We start from the raw sequence: 19681 nt of genomic DNA on the forward strand, positions 1-19681 counted from the left end.
CATCTTTGCCTCATTAGGAATCCCGCACAGTTAAATTCCGTATATTCCTCTGACTCACTAGGTAACCTACCCTCAAGTCTGAATAAGGATCCCCACCTGAAACGTCACCCATCCTTTATCTCCAGAGATAGACACAAAAAGCTGGAGTAACTCAGCGGGACAGGCAGCATCTCTGGAGAGAAGGAATGGGTGACGTTTCGGGTCGAGGCCCTTCTTCGGACTGAAGACACGCTGCCTGTCCCGCTGAGTTACTCCAGCTTTTTGTGTCTATCTTCGGTTTAAACCAGCATCTGCAGTTCCTTCCTACACACTTTATCTCCAGAGATGCTGCCTGACCACTGAGTTACTCCAGCGCTTTGTTGCCCATCGTCGCCTATCCATGTTCTCCAGAGATGCTGCCTGACCCGCTGAGTTCCTCCAGCACTTCGTGTGTTTTTTGTTGTTGTTGTTGTAAACCAGCACCTGCAGTTCCCTGTACCTCCTGCCTCTTTCTTTGCTTGCTGTTTGCAAAGGGGACTGCTGTGGAAATTGCCACGTAGAGGCGGAGTCTGGCGTCCTGGAGGCTCGCTCATTGCTCGGAGACCCGCTGACGCAAAATCCACAGCCACCAATAAATAGATTGAGCTGAAGGCGCCAACAGCAGTAATCGGCGAGGTTCCCAACCGAACTTACGACTTGTAACCCGCTTCCTTAATTCCCCAAGCAGTCGGTGCGTTGCTATTTCTCCCTTTCCCCCTCCTCTCCTCTCCTCTTCCTCCCCCAAACATGCTGCCTTTGCTAGCCGCCACCACCTTCCTGGTCCTAGGTACAAGCTTCTCGGCTGCCCCCGGCCAGGATGCCAAGGCGAGTCGGTTCATCTGCACCTCCATCCCGTTGGACGCTGATCCCAGCTGCCCGGTGCCACCCATCCCCATCCAGGCCGGCTCCCCACACGAGGTCGACCTCCGCGCCACCGTGATGCAGCTGAGGGAGACCATCCTGCAGCAGAAGGAGACCCTGAGCCACCAGAAGGAGACCGTCAACGAGCTGACCGGCAAACTGAGCAGATGCGAGAGCGCCCAGAAGGAAGCCAAGAGCAAAGGGGACAGGAGGAAGCTGTTTGACCGGCCGAATGGCAAAGACACCATGGGCGACCTGCCCGGAGACCACAGCAAGGTGGTCAACCACCTGGGCAGGACCATTCAGTCTCTCAAGGACAGACTGGGGAGTCTAGAGGTAAGTTCCAGGCCACTCGGCCCACACTCTGCATTCCGTGCCTTACTCTGCGAGGGAGAACAACGATGTCTAGAAGTCTGCTGTTGATACAGATGCAGATAAAATACAGATAGGTCGAGCAAGCTGCGGGACAGGGATTTGTGGGGTGGGGAGCTCTGATCTGATCTGCAAACGCGGTTCTTTAGACTTTAGAGATACAGCGTGGAAACAGACCATTCGGTCCGCGCCGACCAGCGATCACCCCCTACACTTGCACTATCCTACGACACACTAGGGACAATACACACTTCACATACGTCCATTAACCTTCACATATGTACGTTTTCGGAGTGTGGGAGGAAACCGGAGCACCCGGAGAATATCCACGCAGTCACAGGGCAAACTCCGTGTGGACAGATCCCGAGGTCAGGATCGAACCCGGGTCTCACGCGCTGTAAGGCTGCAACTCTCACACTGCTCCGCCCTGTGCCGACTCGGGTTAATCGGCGCCAGACCGGGCTGAAACATGCACCGCCCTATGCCGACTCGGGTTAATCCGCGCCAGACCCGGCTGAAATTTGCACCGATTAAAAATAAGAGACTGTCCCATTACCCGATTGCTTTCGTTCCCAGCAACTGAATCGCCCCTGGCACAGACTTCCTCTCCCCACCCTGTGAATAGACTCTGTGCACTGAACATCCCATGGGCTCGATATCCAACTCGAGAAATCTGACATTAAAATCAAAAATATGTATATATTGGAAACTACTCAATAGATCAGAAAGTCCCTTTGGAGAGATATGGAGTCATGTACAAAGTGCTGGAGAAACTCAGCGGGTCAGGCAGCATCTATGGAGGGGATGGACAGGCGATGTTTCGCGTCTTCAGTGGGGGGGAGAGTAAGTTCAGATGAGCCCAACAGCTTGCAAGTGTTTTCGCGAAAGCTGTCTAAAGCACCCGGAATTTAAGGGCGATTGGACAAGGGTGATCAAAATTGAGGAGCATAGTAAAGTTTCCCACATTGCGGGGATATATAAAACTAGAGAGCGTAGGTTTGGGGTAAGAAGTTTAGAGGAGATTTGAAGCACAATTAGAGTCATAGTTATACCGAAACTGGCTCTTCAGCCCAACTCGATGCGCGGTCCCATTGGGTCCATATCCCTCCAAGTCTTTCCTATCATTTCACCCAGAGATGATGGTTGAGGCAGATACATTCATGGCAGTAAAGAAGCACGAAGGACCGGTTCAGTTAAATGAGGTTGTTATATCTAGGTACTTGATGGGCGGTTGTTCGTATGTGTGCCCATTGTTTTTGCAAGGAACTATGGTACTGCCCATGGTGCTGAATCACCGTCTCCTCTGCACGTCGCAGGTCGGAGCTCTCCATGGTTCTGAAATGTCAAACCGCTTCAGGATGGTCGTGAGGAGGTGGGGCAGAACAGTACAGCGCGTGAACAATTCCAGAAGGAACTGCAGATGCTGTTTTACACCGAAGATAGACGCACAATGCTGGAGTAACTCAGCGAGACGGGTGCTGTCTCTAGGGAGAAGGGACGGGTGACGTTTCGGGCCAAGACCCTTTTTCAGAACAGGGATTGTTAGTCTGAAGAAGAGTCTCGACCTAAAACGTCACCGATTCCTTCTCTCCAGAGATGCTGCCTGTCCCGCCGAGTTACTCCAGTACTTTGTGTCTATGTTCAGCAAATTTTGTGTCTATGTTCAGCCCTTTGGCCCACAATCTCCATGCCGAACATGATGTCAAGATACACTCATCTCTGCCTGCACGTGATCCACGTCCCTCCATCCCCCGCTTATCCATCTGCCTATCTACAAGCCTCTTAAATGTCACTATTGTATATACCTCCATCACCACCCCTGGCAATGAGTTCCAGGTTCTCACCTCTCTCTGTAGGAAAAAAATGACCCATACATCTCTTTTTAAACTTTGTCCCTGTCACCTTAAAGCTATGGGGAGTGGGAGGGGGGGGGGGGGGGGGGAGGGGAGGGGAGGGGGGGGTGGTTCTGACTGTCTACCCCATGTGCGCTTCTCACAGATGTAGCATTAGGAGACGGGATGGATAACACCAGGACCTTCCCCCGCTTCACGCTAGCCAGCCTGGCCACAGATTATGGTGATGATCGGGGATACTGTGGAGCGCATTATAGTTTATTATATAATGAACTGCCTCGAGTGCGGAGGGAGCATAAAACAGCAGAATGTTCTTCTTTTAGTCAGAGAGAATTTATCAGCAAGCACCAATACCTTGGAAGGAAGCATCAGCTAAGACAAATGTTTTTGCCGTGGGTTATCTCAGAGGTTTGAATGATGAATGTTAATGACAGTGACAGAAATAGACTGTAACAATATGACCAAACTTGAATCACTGGGCTTCAAAATTGGACAGAATCCGTTCACTAATTAGTTTTGCGTCTGCATTGAAACACTGCTCTGTACTCTGTCCTGTCAATGGCAGTGATTTAGTCACTGTTACTTGCATTATAGAAGTGTACATATACAGCACAGAAGACAAACTAACAATTCCCCTGGAGCCACTGCTTTGAAGACACTTTTAAATTAAACCTCTCTCCCCATTTATTCTTCATCCTGTGAGTTCTCTCCTCTTTAAATATTTATTCAATTTCCCTTTGAAAGTTGCAATTAAACTGGCCCCCTTCCCACCCCCCCCCCATCCTCCCCCCCCCCCCCCCCCCCCCCCCCCCCCCCCCCGGCTATCTTCCTCCCTGTCACTTATTTTCCTCTATGCTATTAGTTCAACACTTGCGTGTTCTTATGGGGGGGGTATAAATCCACAAGAGGAATAGATCGGGTAGACGCACAGAGTCTCTTGCCCATAGGGGAATTGAGAACCGGAGGGCGTAGATTTAAGGTGAAGGGGAAAAGATTTAACAGGAATCTGAGGGGTAACTTTTTCACACAAGGTGTATGAACTGGCTGCCAGAGGAGGTAGTTGAGGCAGGGACTATTGCAGTGTTTAAGAAGCAATTAAACAAGTACATGGATGGCACAGGCTTAGAGGGATATGGGCCAAACACAGGCAGGTGGGATTAATGTAGATGGGACATGTTGGTCGATATGTGCAAGTTGGGCTGAAGGGCCTGTTTTCATGCTGTATAACTGTATGGCTCGATGACTATGAATTAATGGACATGGCCTATTTACAATACAGCTAGAAGTCCAATATGTCACCTGGAGACAAAGATCTAGGTCACTGTAACTGGTTGGTAATTAAGTTATTATCAATTGTAGAAGTACAGGCAATATTGCAAATCTATCCCCACCACTTAGCTTTTTGCAATAATATCTAGAAGTTGACAGTTTGAAGAGAGATCTTTGAAGAAACTCCCTTTTTAATAATTGAGGCTGAATCAGTTATGTGTGTACAGATGAATTTAAAAGGACTGGGTTGAATGTATCAAAGACCATTTGTAATCAACCAGGATATACTTGGGGAACTTTGCAGATTGAATGATGTTATCTGGCTTAAATGATGTTAAATGAGTCTCATCTAAATCTACCAAATATTAAAATAAGTGTTCGCTTTTTAAGGTGAAGGGAAGTTTGTGAAAATGGGATAATTTAATATTAACATTTATTCTATCAATTATTGTGCTGGTTTTATGCTTCTAATTTGGAATGAATATGACTAACTGTTAGATTCCTGCTGATAAATTCATTTAATGCTAAATTATCTCAATTTAACGACTGGCTTCATTAAACTTAATCCACAGTGTGGAACTCTGTTATGTCCAAACAGTATTCAATCAATTCCATATCCAGATGGACCAAAATGAGCAATGACGTTTTTGTAATAAACTTATTTATTTAATTTTATTTGCCAGTGCTTTCCATCTGGGTGCTCGGGTGTCCTTCCATATCATAAAGACGTGTGGGTTTGTAGGTTAATTTGCTTCTCTAAATTGCCCCTCTAAATTGTGGGGAGTGGATGAGAAAGTGGGATAACAGAACTAGTGTGAACTCAGTGGGCCAAAGAGCCTGTTTCCATGCTGATTCTTCTAAAAAATCAAATTGGTGAAGGCTCACACCACAAAAATGGCACACCATGACGTAATTCAGGATGCGAGTAAAGAGATCTAAACTAATTAATTAGTTATAATGTGCGCATTTCCAAGAATCAGTCAATTTGAGAGCAATCAGTTCAATAAGTAACTCGCAATTGAATTCTAGAGTAAGTATAACATTTTGTACATTCAGCTACATGAACAGAACTCATTGAGATATTAGAAGTGTGTGAATGTAATTGAGCTCAATTGTTAGACATTTGGTCTACAGATTATATCAGATTTATCTCTTGGTTAGAAATAGAAGCCTATTATTAAAGAAGGTGCAGTCCGTAATCTATTATGCTTTATTTCTAATCCAATAAAATATATCCTGGAGCTAGAAAATCGAGTTAAAGGGGTCAGCCAGCATCTGGGGGGAGGGGGAATTGGACAGTTAATATTTCTTGTTGAGACCATTCATCTGTCCCCTTTCTCCCGGTGCTCCGGCTTCCTCCCTCATCCTAAAGACGTGCGGGTTTGTAGGTTAATTGGTCTCTGTAAATTGTTCCTAATGTGAAGGAAGTGGATGAGAAAGTGGGATAACATAGAACTAGTGTGATCGGATAATCGATGGTTGGCGTGGACGCAGTGGTCAGAAGGGCCTGTTCCTTGCTGTATCTCTAAGCAAAACTAGATGTGGGACTGGTGCATGGAAATTGTATTGAGATAAAGACCTTCCATGGTGGGATAGAATGAGAGTTTGAATGGCCTCTCCCTGCTTATGTTTTTTTTCATGTTTAAAATTCATATGAACAATTTTTCTTGTTAGTTTCTTCTATTTGGACACACTAATAATTATCAGTGTTAAAATTGTACTCATTTAATATGGATCTGATATTTATCTGTGATTTCTTAAAAAGCACATATATTTTCTTGATGCCATTGAACATGAATGAGTGCTCTCATTCCAATTTCAATCTAGCTCTCATGTTGCATAGCTAATATTTCCTTCATATAATGGATTTATAACTTATAACATTATGTGCTGTCCATACCAATATTAATGTGGTTTTAAATAATGGTATGCAGTGAACTAAAATTAATTCAAACGTATAATCAGGTCCAGAAATAGGATGGAATGTGTAATAGTGATGGTTTGATCATAAAAGTGAGCAAAATGAAGTGAAACAGTATTTCACTTTGGCTTTAGCATTAATTAAAATCAATATATTACGTGATAAATTCAGACATGCCGAATACCAAAGATTGACATAAAGTGCTGGAGTAACTCAGCGGGTCAGACAGCATCCCTGGAGAACATGGATGCTTTGGGTTGAGACCCTTCTTTTGAATACCAAGCTCTCCCACGTTTAATTGAGAATAGATTGATTTAATTTACCCTAATGCTCTACTTGATCCACACTTAGTCCCCCACTTTCTTTAAGTTTTTGATAAAGTGTGATTAATTACATTAGCAGCATTTCTGCACACCAACTAGTTTTGTGATAAACCAATGTTTCGTAGAAAGCCAAAAGGCAGATAATATTTTGTTGTTTTTGTCACGCTGAGCTCTCCAACTACATTTTAATCTAACAAAGGGGTGTCTGACTTAATTACTCCACTGGTGTCAGCTGTACTGCAGTTGACAGCAATCCATTAACTGAGTTAGAAAGCTGGAGGGCAACTCTACCATTGTGAGGAGCATGGAAATGAGATGAAACTGTAGGTTTGGGTTTAGGATTGTCACGTGTACAGTGAAGTTCGCATCAGCAATCAGTCACCCAGTTATACATCCTACTTTATCCTTCCCCTAAGATTCTATCACACTGCCATATTCTAGGAGCAATTTGCACTGTCTGATAATTAGATTTATTACAGTGCAAAGCTTTGTTTTGAATGCTATCCAAACAGATTAGATAATACTATACATAAATACAATCAAGTCCAACTCAAGTACAATAGTTGGAACAAAGGGAAAGATACAGAGTGCAGAATATAGTTCTCAGCATTGTCGTGTACCAGTTCCATAGACAAAGTCCAATGTCCGCAATGCGGTAGATGTGAATCGGACAGTACCCAAGATTATGAAGGACCGTTCAGAAGCCTGATAACAGAGGGGAAGAAGCCGTTCCTGAGTCTGACGGTGTGTGTTTTCAAGCTTCTGTACCTTCTGCCAGATGAAAGCTGGGAGAAGAAAAAGTGCAGTGGGACATGTTTGATTATATTGGTGCAGGATTGCTGCATTGTAACAGATGCCTTCTTTTAGATAAGACAATAAATCAAGTCTGGAACTGCTGTCTAAGATGGACGCAATGTATTACATGCCACTTGAAGAGAATTATCTTCAAGGTGTTGGCCAATATTTATCCCTCAATCAATACCACCAAATAACTGGTCAGAATAGCATTGTTCTTTGTGAGAAAGTTTGTTGAGAATAGTTTGTTGTGTTCCCAATGTTACTGTAGTGGCCACATTGTAAAATTAACTTAATTGGCCGTGCAATGATTGGGGGACATTCTGAAAGGGTTTATAGAAATGTAAGCATGAATTCATACAAGGAAACAGGCCCTTCGGCTCCACTTGTCCCTGTCGACCAAGGTGCCCCATCTATGCTCGTCCCATTTGCCTATGTTTGGCTGGTATCCCGCTAAATCTTTTATAACCATGTATCTGTCCAGATATGTATTAAGTATGATTATACTGCCAGCCTCAACCACATCCTCTGGCAGCTTGTTCCATACACCCACCACCATCTGAGGGAGCTGATGAGGCTGAGGAGAATGGAATAGAACAGAACAGCACAGGAACAGGGCCCTCGGCCCACAATATCTGCGTTGAACATGATGACAAGATAAACTAGCTAGTACTATGTTATCCCACGTTTGCATCATACATTCTAGGGGCAATTTACAGAGGCCAATTAATGTAGAAACCTGCACGTCTTTGGAACATGGGAGGAAACTGGATGAAACCTACATGGGTCACGGGAGAACATGCAAACTCCACACAGACAGTGCCCAGGTACAGGATCGATCCTGGGTCTGTGGCGCTATGAGGCAGTAGCTCTAGCCGCTGCACCACTGTACCACCTCTTTTGATATCAATATGAGACAACAGTCATAAATGTGTTTTTTTTAATTGAAAATCTAAATACTAAAAATGAAGAAATTAAAAATAAAAACAAAATGCTACAAATGCCTCATTCTGTGGAGAGTGAAACAATTAACATTTAAGGGTGACTAATTAATTCTTATGAAATGTTATTAACCTGATACGGTAGATTTGTTTCTCTTTCCACAGATACTGCCTGACCAGCTGTGCATTTCTAGCACTTATTGTTTTTCTGGTTGGTTTTTCCCATCTGATGCTCTTAGGGATGAGAGTGCATCTCTGTAAAACCACCATCAAATTTATGAAATTGGCTTAAAGTTATGTGGTCCATGCCTTAATGTGACCATATGGATGTTTCCAGTGGTGAGAGAATCACATTTATTTTGAGCGGACTAGAATATAAAAACAGGGATGTAATGCTGCCACTGGACAGACCACATTTGGAGTATTTTGGGCCCCATATCTGAGGAGGGATGTTCTGGCATTGGAGAGGTTCCGGAGGAGGTTTACGAGAACGATCCCAGGGTTGATTTGGTTTACGTATGATGAGTGGCGGCACTAGGCCTGTACTCTCTGGAGTTTAGAAGGAAGAGGGGAGATCTCATTGAAACTGCCTGAATAGTGAAAGGCCTGGACAGAGTGGATGTGGAGAGGATGTTTCCACTAGTGGGAGAGTCTAGGACCAGAGGGTGCAGCGTCAGAATAAAATGACGTATCTTTAAAAAGGAGTTGAGGAGAAATATCCTTAGCCAGAGGGTGGTGAATCGGTGGTGAATCACAGACGGTGGTGGAGGCTAAGTCATTAGGTAAATTATTAAATAGGTTCTTGATTAGTAAGGCCACCAAAGGTTGTGTGGGGGAAGGCAGGAGAATGGGGTTGAGAGGGAAAAATAGATCAGCCATGATCGTATAGCAGAGCAGACACAATGGGCTGAATGGCCTCATTCTGTTCCTATGTGTAATGGTCTTGTATCAAAACATTTTCACCCTTCCCTTCTCCCCGTCTCCCTGTAGTTTATTATGAAGAGTTACTGCAGATTTTCTTTCTGAGCATGTTAATAATCTATGGCATGGGAGCGTTCTAAAATCATGCTGTGACTTTTTTTTTAAGCATAAGCAATGCGTGGGAGTTTAGAAGAACCCAAAACATTTAGTTTTTGTTCCTTGATGTGAAGTTTTGCAGAGAAAGCTGGTGTCGGGCACTTAGCATTAACAGGGATTGAGGTTGAGGAGAGTGGAATAACTGGAATTACTAATGGAACATTTGAGCTCCAACAACATCATTCCAAAGGGACCCATCACTGTGGATAAAAATAGAACACAGTATGTTTTTATGACCTAGCCCATGAACTGGTTAAACACTCTCCTGACCTGTATTTCTAACAAATGCAAGATATACCCATCAGCGATTACTGCGTTTTAGGACTAGGGCAAGGTCACCAGCACAATCAGGGACCAGTCTCACCCCATTTACTCCTTCTTTTCCCCTCTCCCATCAGGCAAGAAGTACAAAGGTTTGAAGACTCACACCTCCAGATTCAGTGAAAGTTTCTTCCCAGCTGTCATCAGGCAACCGAACCATCCTATCACCAACTAGAGAGTGGTCTTGACCTCCCATTTACCTCATTGGAGACCCTCAGGCTATCTTTAATCGGACTTTACCTTGCATTAAACTTTATTCCCTTTATGATACCATACGGTACGATAAAACATTATTCATCCCCAGAGGGAAATTGGTACCCCGAAAGTCACAACACACCCAAAAAGTCACCCAAAAACTTGAAATTAAAAGTGAAAAGAAAAAGACAAGCGACTGTTGGCTGGCTGCCGTGTGCACAGCGCCTTCACCGGAAAGAATGAACGAACAAACAAACAAACACAGGCTTATCCCCTGGTCAGAGGATTCTAAACTAGTGACCCCCCCCCCCCCTCCCCCAGACTGGGTCCCCCTTTGTTCTCCTACCATTCCCCACGCCGGGTCCCCATTGTCTTCCCCTCCCCCCTCATCCTGTATCTGTGCACTGTGGATGGTTTTGTACACTGGATGGTTCGATTGGAACCATGTATAGTCCTTCCGCTGATTGTATAGCAGGCAACGAAAAAACTTTTCTCTAACCTCAGAACACGTGACAATAAAATTAATTAAGCTATTTATACACGGATATCTGCTTGTAAAATGTTCGCAACTGTAGAAATTCTGGCTATCCTAAATTCCAATGATTTCGTGACTTAAAGGGACACAATGGTGCCTTTAGAATATTTTTATTTCTCTAAACATCATTAGAATGCAGTGGCTGAACTTATCATTGGCAATTTATAGAGCAATTTGACTTGGACTCTCGCAGGATGTTGACTTCAGGTCAACAATCAATGACCAATAATGAAGGTGCCGAACATTAGGTTAGTTCATAATCCATGATTCAGAGTTTATTGATCAAGCATCAGTGTTTAGATATATGGCGTGGAAACAGGTCCTTAGGCTCACCGAGTCTGCGCCAACCAATGATTACCCATATACAAGCTCTATCCTACACACTAGGGACTTTTTTTTTTACAGAAGCCAATTAATCTACAAACCTGTAGGAAGTAACTGCAGATGCTGATTTACACTGAAGATAGACACAAATGCTGGAGTAACAGCAGGTCAGGCAGCATCTCTGGAGAGAAGGAATAGGGTACGTTTCGGGTAGGAGCCCTTCTTCAAACTGAAAAATAGAGGCTAGAACAAATCAGGGCTGACAACTAGTAGGTCTAGTAGAACTGACGATAGACACAAAACGCTGGAGTAACTCAGCGGATCAGGCAGCAACTCTGGAGAAAAGGAATAAGTGACGTTTCAGGTCTAGACCTTTCTTCAAACAGTCAGCAGAAAGGGAAATGAGATATAGACAGTAATATAGAGAGGTATAGAACACATGAATGAAAGATATGCCAAAAGTAACCGTGATCAAGGAAAGGTGGAGCCAACTATGGTTGATTGTTGTCTGTGAGCTAGCTGATTACAAGTTATATGGACAGTGAAACTCAACAGGATGACAGTGAAATCAGCACCTGCAGTTCTTTTCACACACAGGTCCAGTAGAACTATTTGTTCTAGTTCCACTGTTCACATCCTTGTATCCCTGTTGTTACCACATCTTTCCCCAGCCAACAATGGGCTCCACCCTTACTGAGGTTATCTGTTGCCGGCCCTGTTATGGTCTGGCCTTCTCTATCCTTCAGTCTGAAGAGGAGTTCCTTTTCGCCAGAGATGCTGCCGGGTTACTCCCCATTTTACGTCTATCTTCAGTTAGCTGCAAACCTGCACGTCTTTGGTAGGTGGGGAGGAAACTGGGTACAGCACGAGTAGTCAGGGTCGATCCTGAGTCTCCGGTGCTGTAAGGCAGCGACTCTACCGCTGCGCCACTGTGCTGCCCCAAGTGTGTCGATACATAATGCTCTGTGTTTGTATTTTGCGGCAGCATCAGGCACGGCCTGATATTTCCAACCAGGCTCTCTCCGGCGACCTCCGGGAGCAGCTTCAGAGGAAGCTGGGGGAGTTGGAAAGTCAGCTCCTCAACAAAGTCTCCGAACTGGAAGATGAGAAGTACATGCTCCTGAACGAGACGGCGGCACATCGTTACAAGACGGAGTCTGTGCTGAATGCCTTGCACGAGAGGGTCACGGAATTGGAGAAAGGTAACAAGCGGGCTAAACTGTTGGAGGTTTCTGTGCAGGTCACTGACATTTGGTTGTTTTACAGCAATGTTGCTTTTACTTGTCACATGTGCAAACACACACAGTGAAATTCATTTCTTGCATACCGCCCAGTAAAGTACTACCATACCTGATTAGCAAAGTGTATGGAAATAGTCCACTGAGACCACATGTAAGAGAAGCCAGGTTTTGGCGCCGTTTTCAAAGTCCAGTTGTTGTGAGCAGAGCCAGTTCCAGGCAAACCCCAGGCTGCTGCAGGGCTTCCAGCCATCTCCTTCCATGGATGCCACATCCCTCTCCTCCGTCCGCCTTTGTTCCCCAGGGGTGCCTCCCACAGCCGACCTCGAGGGTGGGGTGGGCCAGACCCCGACTCCCTCTCCTCTCCTACCCTCCTCGCCCGTCATGTCCGTCGTCCTTGCCGGCTCCATCCTCCCGGACTCCAGTCTTCAGGGTGGAGAAGGGCGGCTCCCCCTGCAGGCCACACCATGCTGGGAGCTTCTGCCGCCCACTCTATTGGGGGCATCTTGTGTGGATTAGTTGGACTAAGTTTTTAATAACAAAAGTAAAGGGAAATGTTTAATTTAGCTTTAGTTTTAGCTGCATGCTCCCAATACAGTGTGGAAAGAGGCCCTTTGGTCCAATGAGTCCACACTGACCAGCGATCACCTGTGCACTAGTCCTGTCCTATGCACTAGTTACAAAGGCCAATTAACCTATAGACCTGCACGTCGTGTCTTAGCATTCCAACGTCTGTACTCAATACACTGACTGATGAAGACCAATGTACCGATAGCTGCCTTCACCACGCTAGGGGAAATTTAGAGGCCAATAAACCTAGCACATCTTTGGGATGTGGAAAGAAACCCATGTGGTCACTGGGAGAACGTGCAAACTCCACACAGACTGCATCTGAGGTCAGGATCGAACGCGGGTCTCTGGCGCTGTGAGCACCAGTGCCGTGAAGTATATACTCAGCAAGTGAGATTACTTTTGACAAATGGTGAGTTATGCATGAAGACATTGATTTAGCTCTTGGGGCTAACAGAATCAAGGGATGTGGGGAAAAAGCAGGAACGGGGTACTGATTTTGGATGATCAACCATGATCATATTGAATGGCGGTGCTGAATCGAAGGGCCGAATGGCCTACACCTGCACCTATTTTCTACGTTAAATATGTTAGGGACACATAAATATGTTGCCTAAGGTTAACCTGAAACATCGGTTTGTTTTAAGAATCCATATGAAGTAACCCAATCGAGGGCCTCTGACATGTGAAAAGCTTTTTGTTTACGTTGTTTGTCATTCCCAACAGAGAGCAGTGCGTTTAAGGCACCTGATGACTTCAAGGTATCTTTGCCGTTGCAAACTAACTACCTGTATGCCAAGATAAAGAAGAGTCTGCCTGAGATGTACGCCTTCACCGTGTGTATGTGGATACGATCCCAGTCGTCTGCCGGCATTGGGACTCCCTTCTCCTACGCTGTGGCCGGGCAATCAAATGAAATTGTCTTTATCGAGTGGGGAAAGAATCCAATAGAACTGCTTATTAATGACAAGGTGCATATCACTTACCAACCATGCATCTAGTTAATAACTATTGACCGTGTAAGCTGCAGATTGGTTTATAGTCAAGGAGCATGGAGGCCAGATCTTTGGAGAACACCAGAAGTGGTAGTACTGGTGGAGGAAAGAGACACCTTTGCAGGCAATTCTCTAACTGGAGTCTTAAGAAGGAACTGGTTTATACTGAAGACGGACACAAAATGCTGGAGTGACTCAGCGGGTCAGACAGCACCTCTGGAGGAAACAAATATGTGCGTTTCGGGTTGGAACCCTTCTTCAGACTGAAAGTGGAAGGGGGGGGGTGGAAACTGGAGGTGAGAAAAGTGCAGAACAAATCGGTGCCGGCGACAGATGACCTTCGGGAGGGTGGAGCTCACAATGGCCCATTGTTGGCTGGGGGAAGTGTGATAACAATGGGGATACAAGGATGCAACCAGTGGAACTGGTTGAACGTCTAGGGTTGGGGAGGGGGGAGAAAGAGGGGAGGGGAGGGAATTGCATTCTTTTACCCTGGGTTGGGAATCAAGAATTCGAGGACTGATTAAAGTGAGAAGAAGATTTAATAAGAACCCGAGTGGCAATGCTTTCACTTGGATGTGGTGGGTAATTGGAATTAGTTGCCAAATGGGGTAGTTGAGGCAGGTATTATAACAGCATTTAAATGACATTTGGACAGATACTTGGATAGAAAATGTTTAGAGAGATATGGGCCAAGTGTGGGCAAATGGGACTAGCTTTGATGTAGCATCTTGGTCAGCATGGACAGGTTGTGCTGAAGGGCCTGTTTCTGTACTGTATGACTATACCCTCGAGTGGGAGCCGCTGACCTTCATTGTATTTCATCAACAGGTTGCTCAACTGCCCTTGACTATCAATGATGGCAAGTGGCACCACATCTGCATAACGTGGACCACCAGAGATGGCATGTGGGAGGCTTATGAGGATGGCCAATTGCGTGGCACGGGAGAGAACCTAGCTCCTTGGCATCCAATCAAAGCGGGCGGTGTCCTCATCCTGGGCCAGGAGCAGGTAAGTGTCCTAGTCATCCCTCAGCCTCCCACAACATCAATGGAGAGAGGCTGGTCTCATCATGAGATGGTTGTCTGATGCTCTGTCTTTTTCTTGAACTCCTTGGGTACAATCTCTCCTTTTCACTTGACTCGTTGGTTGAAAAGATGGGGGTGGCACACTGGCACACCAGTAGAGTTGCTGCCTTGCAGTGCCAGAGACCTGGATTCGATCCTGGCCTCGGGTGCTGTCTGTATGGAGTTAATGTTTTCCCTGTGACCATGTGGGCTTTCTCTGGGTACTCGGGTTTCATGCACACACCAAAGATGTACAGGTTTTTGGGTTAATTTGTTTTGGTAAAATTGTAAATAAATTGTCCCTAGTGTGTAAGTTAGTATATGGGGGATCGCTGGTCGGCGCGGACTTGGTAGGACAAAGGGCCTGTTTCCGTGCTGTATCTTTATCTCTAAAGACTAAAGAGGTTCTACTCAAAAAATCGTCTTGGATTTGTCAAAAAAAATGTTAGCTGTTGCATTTAAGGTGTAGTTCTGGTCTCCCCATTGCAGGAGTGTAAAGGCTTTGGGAACGATGCAGTAGTTTACCAGAATATTTCCTGGATTAGCAGGTATTAGCTATAAGGAGAGTTTGATTAAATTTGGACTGTTTTCTCTGGAATTTAGTTTATTGTCACGTGTACTGAGGTACAGTGAGCTTTTTGTTGTGCGCTATCCAGTCAGCGGAATGACTATGCATGATTACCTTCAGGTCGCCCATAGTGTACAGACACAGGATAAAGAGAATAATGTATAGTGCAAGATAAAGCTCAGTAAAGTCTGATTAAAGATAGTCCAAAGGTCTTCAATAAGGTAGATGTTAGCTCAGGACCGCTCTCTAGTTGTTGATAGGATGGCTCAGGTGCCTGATAACTGCTGGGAAGAAACTGTCCCTGAATCTGGAGAAGTGCATTTTCACACTTTTGTACCTCTTGCCTGATGGGAGAGGGAGTGACCGGGATGAGACTGGTCCTTGACTGTGCTGGTGGCCTTGCTGAGGCAGTGCGTGTGCTGAAGGGCCTGTACCACTCCTGCACTGTTCTGCGGAATCCCAGACTTCATTCCTGTGAGGGGCAAGGTGTCACTTGCTTTAGAGAGGCTGTGATAATCACCTGTATGTACATTTGCTCTTGTCCAGGACGCAGTTGGAGGGAGGTTCGATGCAACTCAAGCCTTCGTCGGGGAACTGAGTCACTTCAACATCTGGGACCGCATTCTCACGTCCGACGTCATCAGGAGTATAGCCAACTGCTCCGCCAACTTAGCCGGCAACATCATTCCCTGGATTGACAACAATGTGGACGCGTTTGGTGGAGCAAACAAGTTGCCATTGGAGACCTGCCAGGAACGTTTGGTTAGTTCCTGAACATCACCAGGCTTCACATAAGTGCCCCCTTTTCTTTGGTCTTGTACAGATAACGTACTGTGATTTGGTCAAAAGTGTAACTGTTTCTCAGTCCCATTTCCACACCTTTGGAGGGAGCGTTGTTTGTGATGTTAGGTCTTAAAATCTCAGTGACACTGTTGGCCAGATGCACTCTCCGTTTGGATCAGAAAGTCCCAGGTTCAAGATCTACACCTAAGACCTTAGCCCAAAGTCCAACCTGACCCAGCCCCATGCCGCCCAGAGGTCAGATGGGTTATCCTGAGATCTTGCAGAAACAAAGAACTGCAGATGCTGGTTTATACCAAAGATAAACACAAAGTGCTGGAGTCACTCAGCAGGTCAGGCAGCATCTCTGGAGAAAGGATGGGTGACATTTTGGGCCGGGACTCTTCTTCAGACTGCAAGTAGTGGGTGGAGCCTACTTTCAGTCTGAAGAAGGGCCCCGACCCGAAACGTCACCCATCTGTTTTCTCCAGAGATGCTGACTGATCACCTGAGTTACTCGAGCACTTAATATCTATCCTGAGATCTTGTCTGCTTCCACTGATGGATTTGCAAAATTCCATGAAACTATCTTGAAAAGCAGGGGAGATCATCATTAGTGACGTTGTTATAGTTTAATCCTAAACTTGCATCACCGCAGACTAATGTGATGCTGCCTGTCCTGCTGAGTTACTCCAGCTTTTTGCGTCGATCACCACAGACTAAATCTGGCTTCACATTTCACTCCTCTTCTCTCCTTGTCTTTTTGTCTCCTTTTCATCTCTGGCTTTTGTCCACCCATCTTCCAATCAATCCCCCCTCACCTGTATCCACCTATCACTTCCCAGACTTTGTCCCACCCCACCTCTCTTTTCAGCTTCCCAGCTTTCTCCCATACTCCAATCAGTCTGAAGAAGGGTCCCTACCCGATACGTCACCTCGCTATTCCCTCCAGAGATGCTGCCTGACCCGCTGAGTTACTCCAGCACTTTGTGTTTTCTGCAGTTCCTCGTGTCGGTATGAAGCATGTCTCCTTGCACTGCACCATGTGTTCAGTTTTGATCACTCTGGTATTGGAAAGATGCCATTTAACTGGAAAGGGTGCAGAGATGATTTACGAGGATGTTGCCAGGACTCGAGGGCCAGCATCTGTGGTTCCTTGTGTCTTCACTAAAAAGTAGACGATCTGCCATTTCCTGAGTTGCTGTTTATGAAACCTTGTTGTATAATCTGTATCACCTATTCCCATCTGTTACTTCAAAAAAAAATCATTCATTACATCAATTTCCAGTGATGGTTCACAGCTGTGAAAGGTGTTACAGAAATTGTTGCCAATGGTCGAGGTTTGGGTTTATTATTGTCATGTGTACTGAGGTACAGTGTAAAGCTTTGTTTTGCATGCTATCTGAACAGGTCAGATATACCATGAATACATACAATCAAGTGTAACGCAAGTATAATAAAGGGGAAGATACAGAGTGCAGAATAGAGTTCTCAGCATTGTAGTGCTTCAGTTCCAGAGACAAAGTCCAAAGTCCGCAATGGGGTAGAGGTGAATCAGATAGTACCCTAGATTATGGAAGGACTGTTCAGAAGCCTGATAACAGAGGGGGAGAAGATGTTCCTGAGTCTGGTGGTGTGTGCTTCCAAGTAAAGGCTTTCTAAGCAGGTACAGTCACACGCAGGACTTCCAACCTTCACGTGTCCACTGACCTACCATGATTGCCAGTATCGCCGCTGTATCTTTGCAGCATTTGCCCTTCCCCGTCACAGGCATTCATCTCTGGAAACAAATGTGTGTCGAGAATTTGCTGTTACAAATTCTCTGCAGACACTGCTTCTAATGTAGATCCTCAAAGACGAATAAAATAACATTTTGATTGTTTTTCTTTTTCTTTGAGGAAAGAGACGATCTATTATTTCATTTCAAGGTTGTGTGACTGGCATCTCCTGAATATTGGATGGAATACAGAATAAAAAGAAAATGATATGGTTCTCTCGTGGAATGACAATTGGGAATTCTCTTTTCACAAGCCTCTTTTACAAGCACTTCTAACTGATGTATGGAGAACCAGACTTAAATGTTTTGCTCGGAGTTGAAAAGGTCTTACTAGGTGATTTTCCTCAAATTAGCTTTGCACACTGTTGCGATGAAGTTTAACAAATATTAAAGATCAATTCTGATGTGATTTTCACAATAACTTTCTTCTGCCTTTGTGCTGCTGCTGCACACTGTTTTGAGTTGTGGTTGTGGTTATTAATATTTTCATTTATTCGTTGGTTCTCTTCCCTTCCATACTTTCTGGAACCATGGTTAAGGGCAAAAAGCTATCTGCTTTTCCAAAACAATTCTCCGATGTTCCCGCCCCATGTCCTCCAGAGATGCTGCCTGACGCGTAGAGTTACGGTTTGATATGATACGATACGATAGAACTTTATTTATCCCAGTAGGGAAATTGATCTGCCAACAGTCATAAAACACAAGTTACATGAAACATAAAATTAAGTGGCAAGGAAGGGGATGTGCAAAGATTGGAAGGGGGTGGGGAGGGAAGGGGAGTCAGTCTACCCCATGACAGAAGAGGGTGGAATTGTACAGTTTGACAGCCACAGGGAAAAAGGATCTCCTGTGGCATTCTGTCCTGCATCTTGGTGGAACCAGTCCATTGCTGAAGGTGCTCCTCAGGTTGACCAGTGTGTCATGGTGGGGATAAGCTGTATTGTCCAAGATGCTCCGCAGTTTGAGGAGCATCTTCCCCTCCAAGACCACCTTCCATGAATTCCATGAATGGCGCCACCCTTCCTGATGAGCTTGTTGATCCTATTGGTGTCCGCGGCCTTCACCCTGCTGCCCCAGCACACGACAGTGAAGAAAATGGCACTGGCTACCACCAATTGGTAGAACTGCTGATGTTGAAGGAGCAGAGCCTTCTCAAAGAGTACAGCCATCTCTGTCTCTTCTTGTACAGGGCCTCAGCATTCTTGGTTAGTCTTTGACGAGGCTCATCTACTAAGTCAAAAACCTGTCTCAACCTGGTCATTGGCTATATTTAAGAGGGAGTTAGATGTGGTCCTTGTGGCTAAAGGGATCAGGGGGTATGGAGAGAAGGCAGGTACGGGATACTGAGTTGGATGATCAGCCATGATCATATTGAATGGCGGTGCAGGCTCGAAGGGCCGAATGGCCTACTCCTGCACCTATTTTCTATGTTTCTCCACACTCCCATCAGTCAGATGGTACAGAAGCTTGAAAGCACACACCACTGGATTCAGGAACAGCTTTGCAGGAACAGTTGAGGTGCATGGTCTGGTTTAGAAACCAGCTTCACAGCCTGGTTTAGGAACAGCTCTGCCTAAGGCCACACGAATTTTAAAAAAAAATTCAGTTAAGTATTTGCTGATATTTATTTCCCTTAAAACAGTCTATGACCTGTTTTTCAATAAAGTCAATAACCAACCCAAGAGAGCCCGGTCAAATGAAGTGAATAAAGATGGCGAGACTTCCCAAGACTCAACCCAAAAAGCAGCTGAACTAGATTAGTTTATATTCTGTCTGTAATCTTAAAAACTGTTGATGGAAGCAATGAGTGGTTCTGTAAATCTGCCTCCTGTCCTCTCTTTGTGAAGGTGTTTCTGTACAGCACATTGTTTTCTACATTAA

General features: G+C 45.2%; 1 protein-coding gene across 1 annotated transcript; it reads left to right on the forward strand.

Moving 5' to 3' along the window:
* The first annotated feature begins 652 nt into the window (after positions 1-652).
* Positions 653-18556, forward strand: LOC144604045 (neuronal pentraxin-2-like). Its single transcript, XM_078418085.1, has 5 exons — positions 653-1215; positions 11791-12007; positions 13340-13584; positions 14440-14619; positions 15790-18556. The coding sequence occupies exons 1-5, from the start codon at positions 766-768 to the stop codon at positions 16015-16017; spliced, it is 1320 nt and encodes a 439-aa protein (XP_078274211.1). The 5' UTR covers positions 653-765; the 3' UTR covers positions 16018-18556.
* Positions 18557-19681: the final 1125 nt, after the last annotated feature.

Source organism: Rhinoraja longicauda, chromosome 21 (genome assembly GCF_053455715.1).
Source record: "Rhinoraja longicauda isolate Sanriku21f chromosome 21, sRhiLon1.1, whole genome shotgun sequence".
In the NCBI taxonomy this organism is placed as follows: Eukaryota; Metazoa; Chordata; class Chondrichthyes; order Rajiformes; family Arhynchobatidae; genus Rhinoraja; species Rhinoraja longicauda.

Coding starts and splice junctions, on each gene's coding strand:
- LOC144604045 (XM_078418085.1), top strand. CDS start 766: ATGCTGCCTTTGCTAGCCGCCACCACCTTCCTGGTCCTAGGTACAAGC. Junction 12,008..13,339: donor GGTCACGGAATTGGAGAAAG/GTAACAAGCGGG, acceptor CATTCCCAACAG/AGAGCAGTGCGTTTAAGGCA. Junction 13,585..14,439: donor AACTGCTTATTAATGACAAG/GTGCATATCACT, acceptor TTTCATCAACAG/GTTGCTCAACTGCCCTTGAC.